General features: G+C 51.1%; 1 protein-coding gene across 11 annotated transcripts in view; it reads right to left on the bottom strand.

Moving 5' to 3' along the window:
- The window catches only part of CLTCL1 (clathrin heavy chain like 1), a 112,316-nt gene that overhangs the window by 5,601 nt on the left and 86,538 nt on the right, over nucleotides 1–20,177 (bottom strand). For 6 of the 11 annotated variants that reach the window (XM_005567993.4, XM_045364020.2, XM_074004477.1 and 3 more), the window contains 7 exons: nucleotides 17,058–17,222; nucleotides 15,355–15,462; nucleotides 12,144–12,311; nucleotides 11,921–12,070; nucleotides 7,209–7,340; nucleotides 2,938–3,048; nucleotides 2,513–2,683 (listed from right to left, as the gene is read on the bottom strand). In XM_005567993.4, the coding sequence (XP_005568050.3) occupies nucleotides 2,513–2,683; nucleotides 2,938–3,048; nucleotides 7,209–7,340; nucleotides 11,921–12,070; nucleotides 12,144–12,311; nucleotides 15,355–15,462; nucleotides 17,058–17,222 (1,005 nt within the window). Of the gene's footprint in view, nucleotides 1–2,512; nucleotides 2,684–2,937; nucleotides 3,049–7,208; nucleotides 7,341–8,684; nucleotides 8,882–11,920; nucleotides 12,071–12,143; nucleotides 12,312–15,354; nucleotides 15,463–17,057; nucleotides 17,223–20,177 lie in introns of those variants that run through there. The other 5 variants (XM_045364024.3, XM_045364021.2, XR_012419014.1 and 2 more) reach the window with 4 other exon arrangements.

Genomic DNA, 20,177 nt, shown 5'->3' with positions numbered 1-20,177 from the left:
ACTGGACACACTGTGACCTGGCCACCCCTCCAGGAAGACTCCAGGAGGCTTCAGCTCTGGCCTCAGGGCAGGCTCCTCCAGCGGCAGGGCTGACCTTGGGAAGTCTGCAGGGCCGCCTGCGCATTGGGGCTTATAGGCCTCATCCCTGCCTCTACCTCCTATACATAGCACCACACCCCAAGCTGTGACAACCAATCATTCCCTGGGGCCACAGGCACTCCTGGCTGACAGCCACTGTTCTGGGGGAAGCATGCTCCGCCACTTTCTTTTTTTGTTGTTTTTTTTTCTTGAGATGGAGTCTCACTCTGTCGCCCAGGCTGGATTGCAATGGTGGGATCTCAGCTCACCGCAAGCTCCGCCTCCCGGGTTCTTGCCATTCTCCTGCCTCAGCCTCCTGAGTAGCTGGGACTACAGGCGCCTGCCACCACGCCTGGCTAATTTTTTGTATTTTTAGTAGAGACGGGGTTTCACCATGTTAGCCAGGATGGTCTCGATTTCCTGACCTCACGATCTGCCCGCCTCGGCCTCCCAAAGTGCTGGGATTACAGGCGTGAGTCACCATGCCCGGCCGTGTGCTCGGCCACTTTCTATCTGTGGCTTTGTGTCGTCTAGACTCTCTTCTGGACCCACGTGGCTTGGAGTGGGTGGCTGGCAAGGCCAGTAGGCCTCTGGCAGCACTGACAGTCCTGCTCACTCATCACTGCCTGAGTGTTGAGGAGGCTGTGTGTTTAAGCCCCTGACAGGGACCACATGGGTAGGACAGAGTGGCTGTGATCAGCCAGCCAAAGGCAGCCTTTCCTCAGGTGCGTCTGAACCCAGCTGTCTCCTCCCAGCAGCCAGGTCCAGAGACTTCCAGGTGCTGTCTCAGAGCCTCAGCAGCTTTTCCTCTCCATTCCCTCTGCAGGGGCTCTTTGGGCACCTCAGGAAGGACCACAAGCACTGTCACCAATGGCTAGATGTCACAGAACAGTCCAAAACACTGGAGGTGACAACTTAGGGTGAAACTCAATGCAACACTGATTCCAGGGATCACAGGCCTCCATGGAGTCCCAGCCAACAGGCACAGCCCAGGAGCCATGAGAATGAAGCCCCTGTGCTAGACAAGAGGTGGCAGGTGTCCATGTGTCCTGGGAAGATACTCAGGAATGCCCAAGGCCAACTCCATAAGTAACACCCTCAGGTCAAGTCCAGAGTCTCTGGGCACAAGGGGCCCTTGGGAATTGGCTCAGCTGCGTAACACAGCACAGACAAGGCCCTCTTGTACAACTCCACCTCACCCCCAGGGAGATGTTCAGGCCAAGCAGAGGATGCTAATGCCTTCGGGGTCTTGGTGGTTCTTCCAGGCAGCCCAACCTGTCCAGCAGATGCCTGGATCCTGGTCTGAGAACTGGTCTGAGAATGATACTAAGAAACCTCTCACCAGTAGAAAAACACACTGTTTGTTTTTCCTCTCAAGTGGTCCTCCCACCTCAGCCTCTAAAGCAGCTGGGACTACAGGTGCACAGGACTATACCCAGCTTTGAAACAAATGTTTTGAATGTGATTTATTTATTTTTTTCCTTTTTTTTTTTTTCAGGGACAGTTTCACTCTGTCACCCAGGATGGAGTGGAGTGGCACGATCTCTGCTCACTGCAACCTCTGCCTCCCGGGTTCAAGCGATTCTCCTGCTTCAGCCTCCCAAGTAGCTGGGATTACAGGAGTACACCACTACACCTGGCTAACTTTTGTATTTTCAGTAGAGATGGGGTTTCACCACATTGGCCAGGCTGGTCTTGAACTCCTGACCTCAAATGATCTGCCCACCTTGGCCTCCCAAAGTGCTGGGATTGCAGGCATGAGCCACCACGCTTGGCCTTTGAATGTGATTTTAATTTAGGCTTTTAAATTCCTCAAATCTTTTTTTTTTTTGGAGACAGGGTCTCACTCTTGCCTACGGAGCAGTGGTGTGATCATAGCTCACTGTAGCCTCTGACTCCTGAGCTCAAGTGATCCTCCCTTCTCAGCCACCCGAATGGCTGGTACCACAGATGTCCATCATTACACCTGGCTAATTTTTTGTAAAGACGGGGTCTTGCCATGTCACCCAGGCTGGTCTCAAACTCCTGGGTTCAAGCACTCCGCCCACCTCAACCTCCCAAAGTGCTGAGATTACAGGTAAGTTCCCAAATCTTTATAGGAAGTAAAGTAGGTGTCAAAAAGTGAATCTTGCCACACTGTGTTTTGGTAGAGTGAAACTCACACGTAACTGTCGTGAAAAGAATCAACTCCCTAAGACTCTGTAAGTCTTTCAATGCAAACAGTTTTTAAGGGGTTCTAACTCACTCCCAATTCTTACCCTATGTTCTAAATATGGTCTCCCCTTAATGCCAATCCCCCTACCCACCATGAGGATCCCCTGGTGAAGCTCAGAGCCAGGTCTCAGGAACAAGAGGGAAGGGGTGTGACCCCCAAAGCATCAGGAAGTATACCAAGGCAGGAAGGTGGGAGGAAACAGGGGCCCGGGCCACCAACCTTGTAGAGATGATCCTTCTTGCAGAGCTCCACACTCTGGGCCCACCAGTTATTGCCCTTGTACAGATAGGCTGCAATGCGCCTGAACTCCATCAGCTGATGCTTCTCCAGCCGCTGAGCCAGGCTGATGTTGTCAAAGTTGTCATAGGCATCGATAGATGCCCTTAAGCCCTAGGAAGACAGCCTTTCTGTGAGGGATGAGACACTGTGACATGGGCTGCCTACACATGGAGCAGACACCTTGTGTTACTTGATGGCTGCTGCTATCACCACGGCCTTAGAAGGGCCCCTACCCATACATCCACTGGTGTCCTGTGAGGCCTGCATACTTTCCTGTGCAAAGGCAGCCTGCTTTGAGAACAGAATGGCAGTTGCAGGGGAGAAGCCCAGCCCACCCAGGACAGGGCTCCCTCCTGCACACCCACCTGATAGTCCTCCTCCTCTGTCAGCAGGTAGTTGAGTGCCTCATTCACACTCTTGTTGTTGTGGCTCTGGACTGACCGCAGGTAAGGCTTCACCAGGGGCAGCTGACCTGCCTAACAAGTTGGGGTAACTGTCAAGGCACTTGGCCAAGCTTGTTATGGGGACACTAGGCAGGGGTACAGGTGGGCATGTGCGTGCCATCCACTTGAATGGTCCAGCTCTGGACCATTCAAAGGCACCTTCTGGACACCTAGAACCAAAAGACCTATACTCACACAAAGAGGACTGTCTGGGTGATTCAGTGGACGCCAATGTCACCAGAGACATTCACACCTCACAGACACTGGGGTTTGGTTCCAGACCACCATAATAAAGTGAATGTCACAATAAAAGAGTCATATTAATTTTTTTTGTTTTTGTTTTGAGACGGAGTCTCGCTCTGTCGCCCAAGCTGGAATGCAGTGGCGCAATCTCAGCTCCCTGCAAGCTCCGCCTCCTGGGTTCATGCTATTCTCCTGCCTCAGCCTCTTGAGTAGCTGGGACTACAGGCAACCGACACCATGCCCGGCTAATTTCTTTTTGTATTTTTAGTAGAGATGGGGTTTCACCCTGTTAGCCAGGATGCTCTCGATCTCCTGACTTCGTGATCCGCCCACCTTGGCCTCCCAAAGTGCTGGGATTACAGGCGTAAGCCACCGCGCCTGGCCAATTAATGTTTATACTATGTTGTAGCCTATTAAGTGTGTAACAGCATTATGTCTACAAAAACAGAGTATACACCTTAATTAAAAATATTTTAGCACTAAAGAATGCTAACAATCATCTGAGCCTTCAGTGAGTTGTAAGCTTTCTGCTGTGGAGGGTCTTGCCTCAGTGTTGATGGCTGCTGGTTCATCCAAGTGGTGGCTGCTGAAGGCTGGAGAGGCTGTGGCAATTTCTTTTTTTTTTTTTTTTTTTTTTGAGATGGAGTCTTGCTCTGTCCTCCAGGCTGGAGTGAAGTGGTCTGATCTCAGCTCACTGCAACCTCCACCCCACCCCAGTTTCAAGTGATTCTCCTGCCTCAGCCTGCTGAGTAGCTGGGATTATAGGTGCCCGCCACCATGCCTGGCTAATTTTTGTATTTTTAGTAGAGACAGGGTTTCACCATATTGGCCAGGCTGGTCTCAAACTCCTGACCTTGTAATCCACCCACCTCAGCCTCCCAAATGTTGGGATCACAGGTGTGAGCCACGGCGCCCGGCCTCTTTTTTTTTGAGACAGAGTTTTGCTCTTTCGCCCCGGCTGCAGTGAAGTGATCTGATCTCAGCTCGCTGCAACCTCCAGCCCCCGGGTTCAAGCGATTCTCCTGCCTCAGCCTCCCGAGTAGCTGGGATTAACAGGCACATGCCACCATGCCCGGCTAATTTTTGTATTTTTAGTAGACACAGGGTGTCGCCATGTTGGCCAAGCTGGTCTTGAACTCCTGACCTCAGGTGATCTGCCCGCCTCTGCCTCCCAAATTGCTAGGATTATAGGCATGAGCCACTGTGCCCAGCCAGCAACTTCTTTCTTTCCTTTTTTTTTTTTTTTTTTTTGGGCAAAAGGAGTCTTGCTCTGTCGCCTAGGCTGGAGTGCAGTGGCGTGATCTCAGCTCACTGCAATCTCTGCCTCCTGGGTTCAAGTGATTCTCCTGCCTCAGCCTTCTGAGTACGTGGGATTACAGGTGTGCGCCCACCGTGCCTGGCTAATTTTTGTATTTTTAGTAGAGACAAAGTTTCACCACGTTGGTCAGGCTGGTCTCGAACTCCAGACCTCGTGATCCACCCACCTCGGCCTCCCAAAGTGCTGGGATTACAGGCGTGAGCCACTGCGCTTGGCCAGCGATTTCTTAAAATAAGACATCAATGAGGTTTGCCTCACTGACTGACTCTTCCCTTTATGTAAGACCACTCTAGACTTGCGTTGCATAAAACAAAACCAACAAAACAGACAAACTGATTGCTGTGCAGCATGCAATGCTCTTTGACAGCACTGCACTCACAGTAGGACATCTTTCAGAATTGATCTCAGTCCTCTCCAAACTTGCTGCTGCTTCATCAACTAGGTTCATGCACTATTCTAAATCCCTTGTAGTCATTTCAACAATGTTCACAGCGTCTGTCCCAGGAGGAGATTCTATCTTAAGAAACCACTTCTTTGCTCATCCCTAAGAAGCAATCCCTAAGAACTCCTCATCTGTTCAAGTTGGATCCTAAGATTACAGCAATTCAGTCCCTTCTTCAGGCTCCACTTCTTTTTTTTTTTTTTTTTTTTTTTGAGACGGAGTCTCGCTGTGTCGCCCGGGCTGGAGCGCAGTGGCCGGATCTCAGCTCACTGCAAGCTCCGCCTCCGGGGTTTACGCCATTCTCCTGCCTCAGCCTCCCGAGTAGCTGGGACTACAGGCGCCCGCCATCTCGCCCGGCTAGTTTTTTGTATTTTTTAGTAGAGACGGGGTTTCACCGTGTTAGCCAGGATGGTCTCGATCTCCTGACCTCGTGATCCACCCGTCTCGGCCTCCCAAAGTGCTGGGATTACAGGCTTGAGCCACCGCGCCCGGCCTCCACTTCTAATTCTAGTTCTCCTGCTGTTTCCCCCGCATCTGCAGTGACTTTCTCCACTGAAGTCCTGAACCCCCAAAGTCATCCATGAGGGTTGGAATCCACTTCTTCCAAATTTCTGTTAATATACGAATATTTTCCTTATATACTGGTGTCTTTACTTATTTATTTCCAACTTTTTATTGATACATGATAGTTGTGCATATTTATTGGGCATATGTAATATTTTGATACATATACACATGTGGAATGATCAAATCAGGGCAATTAGGATGTCCATCACCTTAAGCATTTATCATTTCTTTGTGTTGGGAACATTTCAAATCTTCTCCTTTAGCTATTTTGAAATGCACAATAATTTATTATTTTTTTGAGATGGAGTCTCTCTCTCTGTTGCCCAGGCTGGAGTGCTGTGGTGCGATCTCAGCTCACTGCAACCTCCTGGGTTCAAGCGATTCTCCTGTCTCAGCCTCCCAAGTAGCTGGGACTACAGGTGCCTGTCACCACGCCTGGCTAATTTTTGTATTTTTAGTAGAGACGGGGTTTCACCATGTTGGCCAGGCTACTCTTGAACTCCTGACCTCGGGTGATCTATCCGTTTTGGTCATCCACCCGCCTCAGCCTCCCAAAGTGTTGAGATTACAGGCGTAAGCGACCATGCCCGGCCATTAATCAGCCTAATTTCAATGTTGTTGTGTCTCAAGGAATAGGGAGGCCCAAGGAAAGGAAGAGGGGCCAGGGCACGGCCAGTCAGTGGAGCAGTTAGAACACATACAACATTTATCTATTAAGTTCCCCTTCTTATAGGGGCATGGTTTGTGGCATCCCAAAACAATTACAATAGTAACATCAAAGATTGCTGGTTGTGTGCACTGGCTCAAGTCTATAATCCCAGCACTGCAGGAGGCCAAGGTGTGAAGACTGCTTGAGGCCCGGAGTTCAAGGTTGCAGTGAGTTATGATCATGCCACTGCACTCCCATCTGGGCAACAGTGCAAGACTGTCTCAAAAAAAAAAAGATCACTGATCATAGATCACCATAACATATATAATGAGAAAATTTGAGGTATTGTGCGAAATCCTAAACTGTGACACAGAGACACGAAGTGAGCACATGCTGTTGGAAGAATGGCTGACAGACTTGATCAATGAGGGTTACAAACCTCCAATCTTTTTTTTTTTTTTTTTTTTGAGACAGAGTCTTGCTCTGTTGCCCAGGCTGAAGTGCAGTGGTGCAATCTCGGCTCACTGCAAGCTCTGCCTCCTGGGTTCACACTATTCTCCTGCCTCAGCCTCCCGAGTAGCTGGGACTACGGGCGCCTGCCACCACACCCGGCTAATTTTTGTAGTTTTAGTAGAGACGGGGTTTCACCGTGTTAGCCAGGATGGTCTCGATCTCCTGACCTCATGATCTGCCCACCTCGGCCTCCAAAGTGCTGGGATTACAGGTGTGAGCCACCACACCCAGCCACAAACCTCTAATCTTTTAAAAAACACAGAATTTGAGAAGCACAATAAAGTGAAGCATGATACGGGAGGTATTCCTGTGTCTGAAATCTAAAACAGTTTGATACACTGGTGAATCTTCAAGTTAGCTGTGGGTCATTTCAAAAGCTCTTTATCAAGGTGCTATCATTCAGATGACTTTGTTAGAGCTAGCCCAGTACACTCTTCTACCTGGGGTTTTTGCTGACTCACCTTTGAAAAGAAACTGACTGTCCGGGTGTGGTCCAGCCGGGGTGACAGCACCAGCAGCAAGTCATTGATGAGCAGTGGTTTGTAATCCAAATAGAACTGCAGGGCTCTGTAACAGAGCTCAACGTTGGCAACCTGCGTGGAGCAAACCTGAGGGTCAGTTCCTGTCCCTGTCTCCAGATACCCCAGGGCTCCTTCCAGTTTTTGCTCAAATGGCACTTTACTACTGAAGCCTGCCACGACTACCCTCTATAAGACTCAATGGCCCGTGAAGGTGCCTCCTCCCATCCCTGAGGTATTTTGTCCCCCAGCACTGACACAGCGACCATTTCTTAAGAGGCTAGTCTCAGGGTTTCCTGCCTCAACCCAGCAACCACACCAGTATCTGATGCAGGGTCCACACTCAACCAGTATCTGCTGAATGAATGAATGAAGTGTAATCAGCCAGAATGAAGCTCAACAGCAAAACTGAACACCACAGTATGCTTCCACCCAAGCAAGATTACCCCAGCCTTCCTTTGAAGCCTCAGCCTGAGCCATAACCAACTGGACAGCACATCCTGTGACATCCCCAAAGCTTCTGAGCTGAAACACTGTGGTGCTCAGACCCTGGGTGAGACCCGAAGGTCAGCCCATGCAGAGAGTGGACCACTCTGGGTGGACCCTGTGCCTGTGCTCCTGGGTCTCGAGATCTAGCCAGGCTGCTGTGTCTCTCAGCACTTTCCCCACTGGTTTGCCACCATTCTCTTGCTGGGCGATGTCATTGTTTTTTGTGTTTTTTTTTTTTTTTTTGAGACAGAGTCTCGCTCTGTCACCCAGGCTGGAGTGCAGTGGCACGATCTTGGCTCACTGCAAGCTCTGCCTCCTGGGTTCATACCATTCTCCTGCCTCAGTCTCCCAAGTAGCTGGGACTACAGGAACCCGCCACCACACCCGGCTAATTTTTGTATTTTTAGTAGAGACGGGGTTTCACCATATTAGCCAGGATGGTCTCGATCTCCTCACCTCGTGATCCCCCCGCCTCGGCCTCCCAAAGTGCTGGGATTATAGGCGTGAGCCACCACGCCCGGCCCCAGTGATGTCATTTGGTGGCCTGATGACTGTGGCATCGATGTCCAGGGCCTGAACACAGCTCTGTTCAGGGAGCATGTAAGCCAGATGGGCATGAACTAAGCCAGTGGTGATGAATGTGTCCGCATGAGTGTGGGGGGGTCCTGGGCTGTGCACAGGGCACAGCTGGAGCTAAAGCCATGCTGGGAGCCCAGGGTGGTCACCATTGGAGCCTCCAGCACTGCTGGGTTTGGGTGACTTGGCAAAAATGTGGGGCCCGATGGGGTCTACTGACTAAAAGGGTTCTAATGACCCCTCTATGGCTTATCACTTCAGAGTATCTTCTTTCTCCTTCTCTTTACCTTTTGTGCTAGAGCACTCACTGTCACCAAAGATTCTGACCCAGACAGGAAGCAAGGTCCCCAGTACCTGCCACCATGGATGCAGAGCAGAATGGTGACCTGGCCCCATCACAAATCTCCACCTACGGCACTGGTGGGCCCCCAGACTCCGCCACAGGCCATTGTGGGTCCACTCATATTGGAGCTGTAGGACCTGGCAGCCTTCCAGCTTGGCCCTTTACTCAGCAGCAGCAGGGCTAGGTCAGGGGGGATCTCAACTAGACACTGAAAAAGCAGAGGGCGGTCAGGATGTGATGTAGGGCTGAGGTGGAGGGTAGGGGCTCAAGTTCATCTTCTGTGGCAAATCACCTCCTCAAAGCCCCACCTGGTTCTCCGCCAACCACAAGGCTCCTCGGGCTTCCCATGAAGGAGATGAATCATCCAAGGACAAGCCTATTTCACTGAGGCTCTTGCAGGGCACCATGTGAGTGGGCAGACTTGAAGTGGGGCACCAGCAGTTCTAGCTTCCCTTGCAGGACACCTAGTATCATGTGCTCTCTTGGCCCTTTCTGGCAGGCCTGTGCCCACTAGCACAGTCAGCAAGGACAGCCAGCGCCCCAGAAGACATGGTAGTATCCCTGTTTCATAGAAGAAAAAACGGAAGGCTGGGCGTGGTGGCTCATGCCTGTAATCCCAGCACTTTGGGAGGCTGAGGCGGGCAGATTGTGTCCAGAATTTATTCCTTCTGGTGGGTTCTTGGTCTCACTGACTTCAAGAATAAAGGCATGGACCCTCACGGTGAGTGTTACAGGTCTTAAAGATGGTGTGTCTGGAGTTTGTTCCTTCAGATGCTCAGATGTGTCCAGAGTTTCTCCCTTCCGGTGGGTTTGTGGTCTCGCTGACTTCAGAAGTGAAGCCCCAGACCTTCGCAGTGAGTGTTACAGCTCTTAAAGGTAGTGTAGACCAAAAGAGTGAGCAGCAGCAAGATTTATTATGAAGAGCAAAAGAACGAAGCTTCCACACACCGCAAAGGCACTCGAGCTCAGTTGTCTGTGGCCTCCGGCGGCCAGCTTTTATTCTCTTATTTGGCCCTGCCCACATCCTGCTGATTGGTCCACTTTACAGAGTGCTGATTGGTCCATTTTACAGAGTGCTGATTGGTGCGTTTTTACAGAGTGCTGATTGGTGTGTTTACAATCCTTTAGCTAGACACAGAGTGCTGATTGGTGTACTTACAGTCATTTAGCTAGGCACAAAAAGTCTCCAAGTCCCCACTCAACCCAGGAAGTCCAGCTGGCTTCACCTCTCAGGATCACCTGAGGTCAAGAGTTTGAGACCAGCCTGGCCAACATGGCAAAACCCTGTCTCTGTTAAAAATACAAAAATTAGCCGGGAGTGGTGGCGAGCACCTGTAATCCCAGCTACTTGGGAGGCTGAGGCAGAAGAATCACTTGAATCTGGGAGGTGGAGGTTGCAGTGAGCAGAGATGGCGCCACTGCACTCCAGCCTGAGTGACACAGCAAGACTCTGTTTCAAAAAATAATAATAATAAAACAAAAGAAGAGAAAACTGAAGCTCAGATTCCATCACAAGCTCCAGGGTAGCTGGCTGGCGTGCTGTGCTGCACGACCTGAAAGAAGTGCCCACTGGATGCCAGGCACCTGCCATGGACCACTTGGTCAGGGGGAAACATGATGCCCATTGTATCAATGGGATAACGAGGTTCACAGCGGTGACACCCCTAACCCACATGGACAGAGACAGCAAACGGCTGAGCTGGGGTGCCCCCCTGTCTGAGTTAGCAAGCACCCCTGCTCAGGCTGCTGCTGGCCCAGCCCTATGGCTAAGTGGATTCCTGCTATCGTATGCCCCCAAATATAGATTGGATGTCATCCATCTGATTGGGCCCCTGCACTGGCGAGTATCCTCCTGCCCCCTTCACACCTGAGCTGACAATGTCTGTCTCCTACACAGCAGGTTGTAGTAGAAGCATCATGAGTCACACAAGGAACTGGACTCTGCCATCAGCCCTGCAGGCACCAGATGAGAGACGCTGCTCTCCCACACAGTGAGTCTCAGCTGTCCTGCTATTATTTTATATGCCACTAAGAAACAAAAGCATGGCCACTTCCACCACGGCTCAGCAATTTTTAAAAACACCCTTATATCAGAGGAGTTAAAATGTGAATAAAGTACACACAGGAATGATCAAGTATGGATTTTCCAGCACACAGACAAATCTACAAGGCACCAGCCATGTGTGCCAGGCCACAGTAAGGTATGGCCTGGCCACACTCCCTCCAGCAACCTGCAGACTCTGCTCAGGGTGGGACGCCCCATCAAAGGCCTCCACCTTCATGTACCACCATGCCCAGTAACATGGATGTCCTCCAACAAGAAGTTCAGGTATGTGGCCTGGTGTTCAACACTGAGGTCCTTCAAATAGTTCCCAGGAAAGGCAGAGGCTGAAGGCCTCACCCGGCAGCCCATCTGCCGCTCACGCCCACCCTCAGTAGCTGCATGCGGAAAAGAAGGTGCATGAGCGAGGCCACAGCTCACTGCTGTGCCACTCCAGTCATAGTGGACTGTGACCAGTTAGTTACCCAAGGACCATGGCACAAAGTGCAGATACCCAATGCAAAGGGATGGGGGCTGAGGATAAAGAATTCCAGCCCCTTCACCAAACTCACATACAGAGCTGGAGAAGGGTGAGTCCTAACGCTGAACTCTCTGAGACCAGGAAATAAAATAACAAGGGCTCATTTGACCATGGCACCCAAACCCGACACCACCCAACACTGTGGCTGCTGGCAGAGGAACTTGGGTCCCAGTTTAGCCCAGTGAGGCTACAGGATGGAGGCCCACTCCCAGAAAGGTAAGGCTGCTGGTGCTGGGGAGAGACATGAATTAAAAAAAAAAAAAATGGTCCGATGGTGAAAAACAACCACAGGAAGTGGGGGTGGGAGCCCTGAGCTGACAGGGCAGAAGGAAGAGCAAACTGAGGCCTGGCCACGAGGGCGTGATGTGGTGGGAGGGGCAGGCAGGGTCATAGGGCCATAGGGACATGGCTGCATGCTGGCCTGACCCTGCCCACAGCTCAGCTGTGCATCGTTAGACGGGTCACCTGCCCTTCTTAAGTGTCAGTTCCCTTCAAAGATGGAATTACCACGACCTGCCCAGAGGGTGGTGGACTCAAACAAGTGAACGCACACACAGCATGGGGGCATGCTGGCACTCATTCCACTCCCACCTGCCCATTCCCCTGCACCCAGAATAGGGCCTGGCAGAGGCTGGCAGGAGCCGGCGCTCTGTATCCCCTCTTACCTTGGTAATGATGTCCTTGAACTGACCCTCCTTCCAGGCTTCAGTGGGGTGGCTCATCATGATAAGCACAGCATTGTCGTACTCCTCGTACTTGTCATAGAGGAACACCAGCTCAGCCCACAGGTGTGCCTGCTCTGCAGCCCTCAGAACCTGGACAAGGAGGCCAGGGTCGGCTTGTGCCGCACGTGGCCACGGCTGCCAGACTGTCAGGAGCACACAGTACCTTTGGGATGTTGACACGGGACCAGAAAAGCTCCAGGTGCTCCAGCATCTTCTGTGGCTTGAATTTGGAGTAGAGGATGGCCAGCTCTGTGAACATGCCCATGTGGGCCCGCTCCAGGCCCAGGGCCGCCTCCAACATTGAGATCAGCTCCTCAAAGTAGCCGCGATCCTAGCAGACCAACAGCCACACGTGGGGCAGCATGATTGCATGCTTCCGGCAGCCACCCTCCAGCCCATGCCCACGCCGCAGGGACCGTGCTGGTGACTGGGAATGATCCCGAGGAGGCACGTGTGAAGAAAACGTGTGTACATACTGTGCTACAGATCATGCCCTTTACTTAGCAACTTATTGGATCATCTGACAATTACCAGTGGCACACTGCACTACAATTTTCAAGTTTAGTAAGTGCAAATTAGTATTGCCAATTTTATGAAAAGAATTAGAAAAAAAGTAGGAAGTGGGTGGTAACAGGGTCTGGGAATGATTTGTTTTAATCCCTTGCCACAGCTCATTACTGAGATCCTGGCTCCAACAAGCCTTCAACTCCACTCACGATGCCATGTGGCTGTTGTTTCACTGCGTCCCTAATTATGATGGCCAGCCCCTTGCATTCAGCCCTGCACCCCTCTGACATGCTCCTTGGACAAGACCAGATGTCTGGTTACAGCCTGCTCAGCATGCAGAAACCCTAGAGAAACACCCAGCCATGTGACCCTTTCCCTTTACTCTAACCACCACAGCCCTGGGAGGGCCCAACCTAGAGGATCACTTCACACCTCTTGTTTTCCTAAGGAGGACACCTTCTGTGCCCCCTCCACTCTCAGAGCAACCTCATTTCCCAGTGGCATACTTGTCTGCCAGCAGCATCTGCACCCCCCAATCAGCTACAGACACGCCGCCTGTGCTCCTGTCTGGAATCTGCCCAGCCTGTAGCTCCATCCCACCTGCTTGCCTACCAAGGCCACTGCTCTGGTGACTCCTCATTTCTCTTCTGCCTTATCTTCGCTCTCCACAGCTGGGTTCAGCAAGCATCCCACTTATCCTCCTGTCCTAAACACCCCCTCTCGACCCAATGTGCCTGCTAGTTACCATCCCATTTTTTTCTACTTCCCTTTGCAGCAAAGACTCCTCACAACAACCATTCCCATTCCTCTCCCTGTTCTCTCCAGCCAGCATCAGGCTGAGTCTCCCCCAAGCTTCAGGTCACGAGCATCCCCCTGGCCCTGCTGACCGCTCCCTCTTCCCCAGTGCATCCAGAAGCCAGCACACTCTCTGGGTTTTCTTCCCACTGTACTGGCTGCTCCTGCCCTCCTCCTCAGCCCATCCCTGTTGGGCAGTCTGGTCTTTTCACCTACACTCATCCCCAGGGGACTGCAGGCAAACATAGATAGATATGGATCACTTGTATGTCAGCAACTCCGGGTTCACTGCTCTAGCTAGGCTCCTCCTCTGTGGAGCTCCAGATCTGTCTCCAGCTGCCTACCTAATGCTCCCACCTGAACATGCAGCGGGCAGCTCAAGACTTAGCACCACGTGTCCAAAAAGTAATTCCTGTCCTTCCCTCCCACGCTGCACCTTCAGTCTTCCCCTCATCCACTGGTGATAACTCCGTATTTCTAGTTGTTCAAGCCAAAACCAAAAGGAGTTCTCCCGGGCTTTTCTCTCTCACTCCATATCAGTGCATTAGCATATCAGGGTGGCTGCTCATTTAAAGCACATACCCAGTCCTGATGGCCTGATCACCTCTCACCCTGTCACCACCACCCTAGTCAGAGTCACTGTCCCTTCTTGCCTAGACCACTGCAACAGCCTCTAGCTGCTCTCCTGGATCCTGTCCCTACTTCTCAAGTATGTGGTCTCAGCACATGAGCCACCATGATCCTTTTACCCCATCAGGTCAGCCCTGCATCCATCCCAAGTACAGCCCGTGGCTTTCCTAATGGCCTGAGATCTGGCCCTCCATCAGCCTCCCTGCCCCATCTCTGGTTCCAGCCCCTTCCTTGAACACACAGCACACTCCTGCCTCAGGACTTTGCCTGGCCACTGACCCTTCCCTCAAATGTCCTCATGACCAAATCCTTCTATTTCTTCAGGTCTTTGCTCAAATGTCACCCCATCAATTGCTGCTACCTTGACTGCCCCTTCATGAAACTCCATCCAGGCACTTCCATGCCCTCAAACCGGCTCCATTTTCCTCTATAACTCATCACCTTCAAACACACTATATAATTATTCACTAGGTTTGTTGCTTGCCTGCCAACCTTGCTGAATGCCAATTCAATTAAATAGAGGCTTTTCTGTTTTGTTCACTGATACAATTATTGAGAATAATGCCCAGCACATAGTAGGTACTCAAATATTTGCTGACTAAATTGTTCTTTTGTCAGCCCTGTACTGGTTGATTACCCTCCCTGTTGGCTTTCCAGTTCATTTCTCAGGCGCCTCTCTGGGGGTGGGAAAGCATTTCTCATTGAAAAGCCATCACACCCAGCCTGATATCTAGACACTCTGGCGCTGGTGCGAGCCCCTCCAGACGACGTCTCATGTAGTGAAGGGTTTGAGGCTCAAGTTCCATGGCTATGGTAACACTACTGAGCAGAGTCACATCCCATCTTCATCTGCCTTGACTAACCATACCTGCAGTGTCATGCAGCTCTAGGAATCCCACAAGTGGAAGCCCAGGTCCCTAAACACACAAATCACTGTCTACCAACCACTTGAGAGAGCCCACCTACAGCATGAACACACAGGGCCCCGCCCTTCCAAAGGGTCCATGTGGGGTTCCCTCTCTTGCCCGTGCTTTGTCCCTATGGCAATTGATAAACAGACTCCTGGGGCTACACACTGGGGAACTAGGCTATGGACCGGAGCTCTGTCAACACCAGCCCAGTATTCTCAGCAACCCTCCAAGGGTTGTTCCTGGCATGCAAGCCACTGACTGAGTTTCTGAAGGCCCAATAACACAAAAGGAGGGAGAGAACTTTAAAAACACAAAATTCCATCCAGCCATGAGGTCAAGGATCGCTAACAAGGCAACTGAATTTAGTTTATAAATGACCGTCTAACACATGAATCCTCCCCTTGGGGCCATGCTTCAAATCTGCAGATGCAGCACTATGACGGTCACATGCTAAGGGGATGACCGTGCCTCTGTGTAGAGTATTTAGGCATCACTTGTCATCTGCATTACCAGCAGAGATCATCTGGTCACCTGGTAATAGCACATCAGCTCCTCCAGCTCATCTGCATGAATGACGATGTGAAGACCACACAGCTGTGCGAGGTGGAACTCCTGTCCATCCACGCAGGCAAAGCACACCTAGGGGATGGAGGGCAAGCGTGAGGGTCCCCAAGACAGAACACAGCACCACAGCAGCTGACTTACAAGGGACACAGTTGCAAATGCAGAAATACCAGCCAGTGGGGTGTTTTAAGTTGGATTCTGAACAAGTAGCTAACTCTAGGATGAATTGTACAAGACTGGGAGGAAAAAATATGACATTTATAATCTGCAGGCCAAGGAGGTGCTTGAGACCACAGAAAGAAGAAAGTTCGTGCATTACTTCTTAGGCCCTGAGTTTTGTTCAGGTGGCAGGAAAGTCATACTGGAATTCCAGGTTTGGGTTTTTTTTTTTTTTTTTTTTTGAGACGGAGTCTCGCTCTGTCGCCCAGGCTGGAGTGCAGTGGCGCAATCTCGGCTCACTGCAAGCTCCGCCTCCCGGGTTCACGCCATTCTCCGGCCTCAGCCTCCCGAGTAGCTGGGACTACAGGCGCCCACCACTGCGCCCGGCTAATTTTTTCTATTTTTAGTAGAGACGGGGTTTCACCATGAGGTGAAAACGTGAGGTGGCTCACGCCTGTAATCCCAGCACTTTGGAAGGCCGAGGCGGGCGGATCACAAGGTCAGGAGATCGAGACCAGCCTAGCCAACATGGTGAAACACTGTTTCTACTAAAAATAACAAAAATTAGCTGGACTTGGTGGCATTCGCCTGTAATCCCAGCTACTCAGGAGGCTGAGGCAGGAGAATTGCTTGAACTCGGGAGACAGACGTTGCAGTAAGCTGAGATCACACCACTGCACTCCAGCCTAGGCAACAGAGCAAGACTCCATCTCAAAAAAAAAAAAAAAAAAAAAAAGAAAGCCAGGCACGGTGGCTCACACCCCTGAAAGCCAGCACTTTGGGAGGCCAAGACAGGTGGATCATGAGGTCAGGAGATCAAGAAACCTCATCTCTACTAAAAAATACAAAAAAATTAGCCAGGCGTGGTGGCGGGTGCCTGTAGTCCCAGCTACTCGGGAGGCTGAGGCAGGAGAATAGTGTGAACCTGGGAGGCAGAGCTTGCAGTGAGCCGAGATGGCGCCACTGCACTCCAGCCTGGGCGACAGAGCTAGACTCCATCTCAAAAACAAAAACAAAACAAACAAACAAACAAAAAGGCCTTGACATTGGACCTTCAGGCTAATTTTAATCTTTCATTAAACAATGCTGTTTTGGATATTTTTTCACAATTTTTTCTACTTAAAGATGATTCTGATATTATCAGAGAGCCTCGAGACAATTTACCAATTTGCCACAAAGGACCAATAATGTAAATTTACAATGATTATGCAAATAAGGTGACATGATTAAAAAGGGTGATGAAAATACTTATAATACTGATAATTCCATGCTATTGAGGCTGCCTCTGGGGGCCAACTGGTCAGAGATCGGATTCTCTGGGGCCTCTGTTCCAACTGCGAACACTAGCTTAGAGACTCTGAGAATCCCAAGGGTTCAGACCCCTGCCTGGGCAAAAGACCAGCACCCAGGCTCATCCCATATGGCAGAAGAGTACTGAGCAGAACACAAAGGACACAGAGAGCATGCCTGTCCAGAGCACACTCTGCTGTCTGCAGTTGCCCGCAGCTCACCTCCTTCCATGTCCGGGTGCTGCTGGCCTTGCGGCTGTTGTCCACTGCTGCCTGATACTCACCGAGGTGAACCAAGGTGGAAGCCAGGCGGGCAAAGTCAGAAACATTGCTATAGAGCAGCTTGGCAGCCTCGTACATTCCCTTCTTGTAACAGCGGTCTCCAACCTATGGGTAATAGGGTAGCTCGACTGAGACACTCTTCAATGGGAAGATTTCTCCAGAGTTGCTTTCAAGTGCCTAGATGGCAGAGGTATTATTCTGTTTGCTAGGGTGGTAAGCATCTTTCTGATCGCACCAGTGACCAGATGAAGTTGGCCTTGGCTTTCCAGTCCCTGGACACCCTCCTCCACCTCAGGGGGCGCTTCTACTTGCCTGCTCCTACATAACCCTGTGTTCTGGCACCTCTCAGGCCCCGACTGTCACCTACTACATTTGCATCCTACTGGGCCTGGGCTGAGGAGCTGTGCTCCTTGCTGCTTCCAAGCTGTTCCCCTTCCTCCTCAATAAAAACTGTTGACAACCAATCTTGTGTCAGGTATCACTCACCAGCCCTAGTTCCTGATGCCATTTACAAATCCTTCTCCTTCTCCGGCAATTTACTTGACTTCCTATGATCTGGGGACCTTGTTCTGTTCACAAGAACAAGTCACTGCTATAGCCATACCTTACACCTCAGAAGAGAGCTGCCAGCCCTGGGAACCTGCCACAAGTACCTCCTCTATGTAGCACCGCCCAGCTCACCATCCTGAGCACCTCAACTCCACCAGTCCAGTGACCGGACTGAATTCCTGCAGCCCTGTCCATGCCCAACTTGCACTGCACTTGCCCCAGCTGGTGGCCCCAGATCATGCTGCCCAGCTCCTGGCACTCACCTTTGATTCTCCTGATAGTTCTCAGTCCTGCTCAGAACTAGTTCTCTGCCCATTCCCTACCTGTGGCTGCAGAGCTAAACACAGACAGCAGAACCCTTGACTCTCCTGACTGTTCTCAGTCCTGCTCAGAGCTAGTTCTCTGCCCATTCCCTACCTGTGGATGCAGAGCTAAACACAGACAGCAGAACCCCAAAGTGCTGATGGGTCTCTCTAAATTCATAAAGGCTAACATCAAATGCGCTGGCAACACTACCCATCCTACTTCCGTCATCCACGGCACCTCCCGCACCACCCCACCTGCCATTATCCATGGCATCTCTCATGTCAACTCTTTCGTATCTCCTTCTCCTCTCAAAGCTCTAACGATTCCTCAAGCTGAGTATTTGGCTTCCCTTTTCCTGAGAAAACAACCAGGAGAGCCTTTCACAGCACAGTGTCTGTGGATGTCCTTCCTATGCCACCAAGGTCTGCTCCATGGATGCCCCGACCCCCTCTCCACATGCTCCATGTCAGGGTTTCAGCAAATCCCTGCATCAGCATCACCTTCTGCACTCATTCACTCTGACAAGCTTAAAGAACCACTGTTCTTTTCTCGAGTTTAAAATAAAACAAAACTGGGCAGGCACGGTGGCTCACACCTGTAATCTCAGCACTTTGAGAGGCTGAGGCAGGTGGATCACCTGAGGTCAGGAGTTCGAGATCAGCCTGGCCAATATGGTGAAACCTTGTCTCTACTACAAATAGAAAACTTAGCTGAACGTGATGGTGGGCACCTGTAATCCCAGCTACTCGGGGGGCTGAGGCAGGAGAATGGCTTGAACCTGGGAGGCAGAGGTTGCAGTGAGCTGAGATTGCACCATTGCACTCTAGCTTGGGAGACAAGAGCAAAACTCTGCCTCAAAATAAATAAAAAATACTACTAATAAAATAAAATAAAATAAATAAAATAAAACAAAACTAATCCAACTTGCTCTGCCCTCAACTTACCTGGGGGCTGTCAGCCTGTTTCCACGCTTCCCATCAGAGCACAGTTCTCAGGGAGTATCTGTGTGTCTATAACAGCTATCCCCTGTCTTCCTATTCTCTCTGCAATCCACTCCAATCAGGCTTCTGCCAGCCCCTCTGCCAGGGTCACTGCTCTTCCAGACAGACGCAGACATGGTTTTCTGGACACCTCTGCCTGCTTTTTTCCCACCTCGCTGGCCACTCTCCATCTCCCCATCTCCCTGCTGTGGGGCTTTGGGGTGCTCTGGTTTCTTTCGCCCATCCCCTCCCCAGCCCCACACCCCCACTGCCATGCTCTCCTACACGGGTGGCGGCTATGGGTGCTGCCTGTCCCTGGAGGCTGCCCATGCACATCTCCAGTCTGGGCTTCTCCTCTAAAACCTAACTCCTACTTCCAGCGGGACAGATTCACATGGCATCTACTAGAGGTCTGACTTGTCCAAATGAGTCCTGATGCCCCCAGGCAGTCCTCACACACTGTCCCCACATTGGTGAGTGTGACCCCCACACCCCCAAACTTGACCCACCCTCACTGTTTCTCTTCTCACACCCCTCTTGGCAGGACACACTGTTGGCTCTGCCTTCAACACACATCCAGAAGCTGACTACGCTTTGCACTTGCCTTGCTCACTTTATCTGCTGTCACTACCCCTTGTGACATCACTGCACCATCCTCCTCTACGCACTCCCTGCTCTACCCTTGTCCTTTGCTCTGTTTGTAGCATAGCAGCCAGAGGGGTTCTGCTGACCCCTATACCAGATCATTTTCCTCCTCTGCTCAAAATGTCCAGTCTCACCCAGAGCAGAAGCCAGAGTCCTCATTATGGCCCCTGAAGTCCTGACCCACAGATCAACAGCTGCCTCTCCTATCGCTCCCCAAGCCTCTCTCGCTGGATGGCTGTGTTCCAGCCATGGGCTCCTGCACCCCACAATGCTCCTCACAGGACCCTTGCACTTGCCCTGCTGTCTTGTTCTAAGAGCTCCTCCCCGGAGGTGTACAGACTCAGCACCTACACAGGGGCCCTTTCTAAAACCAGAATGTCCACTGTCACACCCACACCGTTCCAACACTTCCTATCCCTGCCCCGCTTCACTTAGCTCCTTATACTCACCATGTAAAAGACCACAGTATTTTTAAGAATCTTACGATCCATGGGGCAGAAATCTGATTACTATTTTCCCTGATCCATCCATAGCCCCTACCCTGGCACACAGCTGATATTTAATAAAAGGTGATGAATGC

This window comes from Macaca fascicularis, chromosome 10, assembly GCF_037993035.2.
Source record: "Macaca fascicularis isolate 582-1 chromosome 10, T2T-MFA8v1.1".
Lineage (NCBI taxonomy): Eukaryota > Metazoa > Chordata > Mammalia > Primates > Cercopithecidae > Macaca > Macaca fascicularis.
Note: the sequence above shows the minus strand (reverse complement) of the source record. Positions and strands in the feature narration are given on the sequence as shown.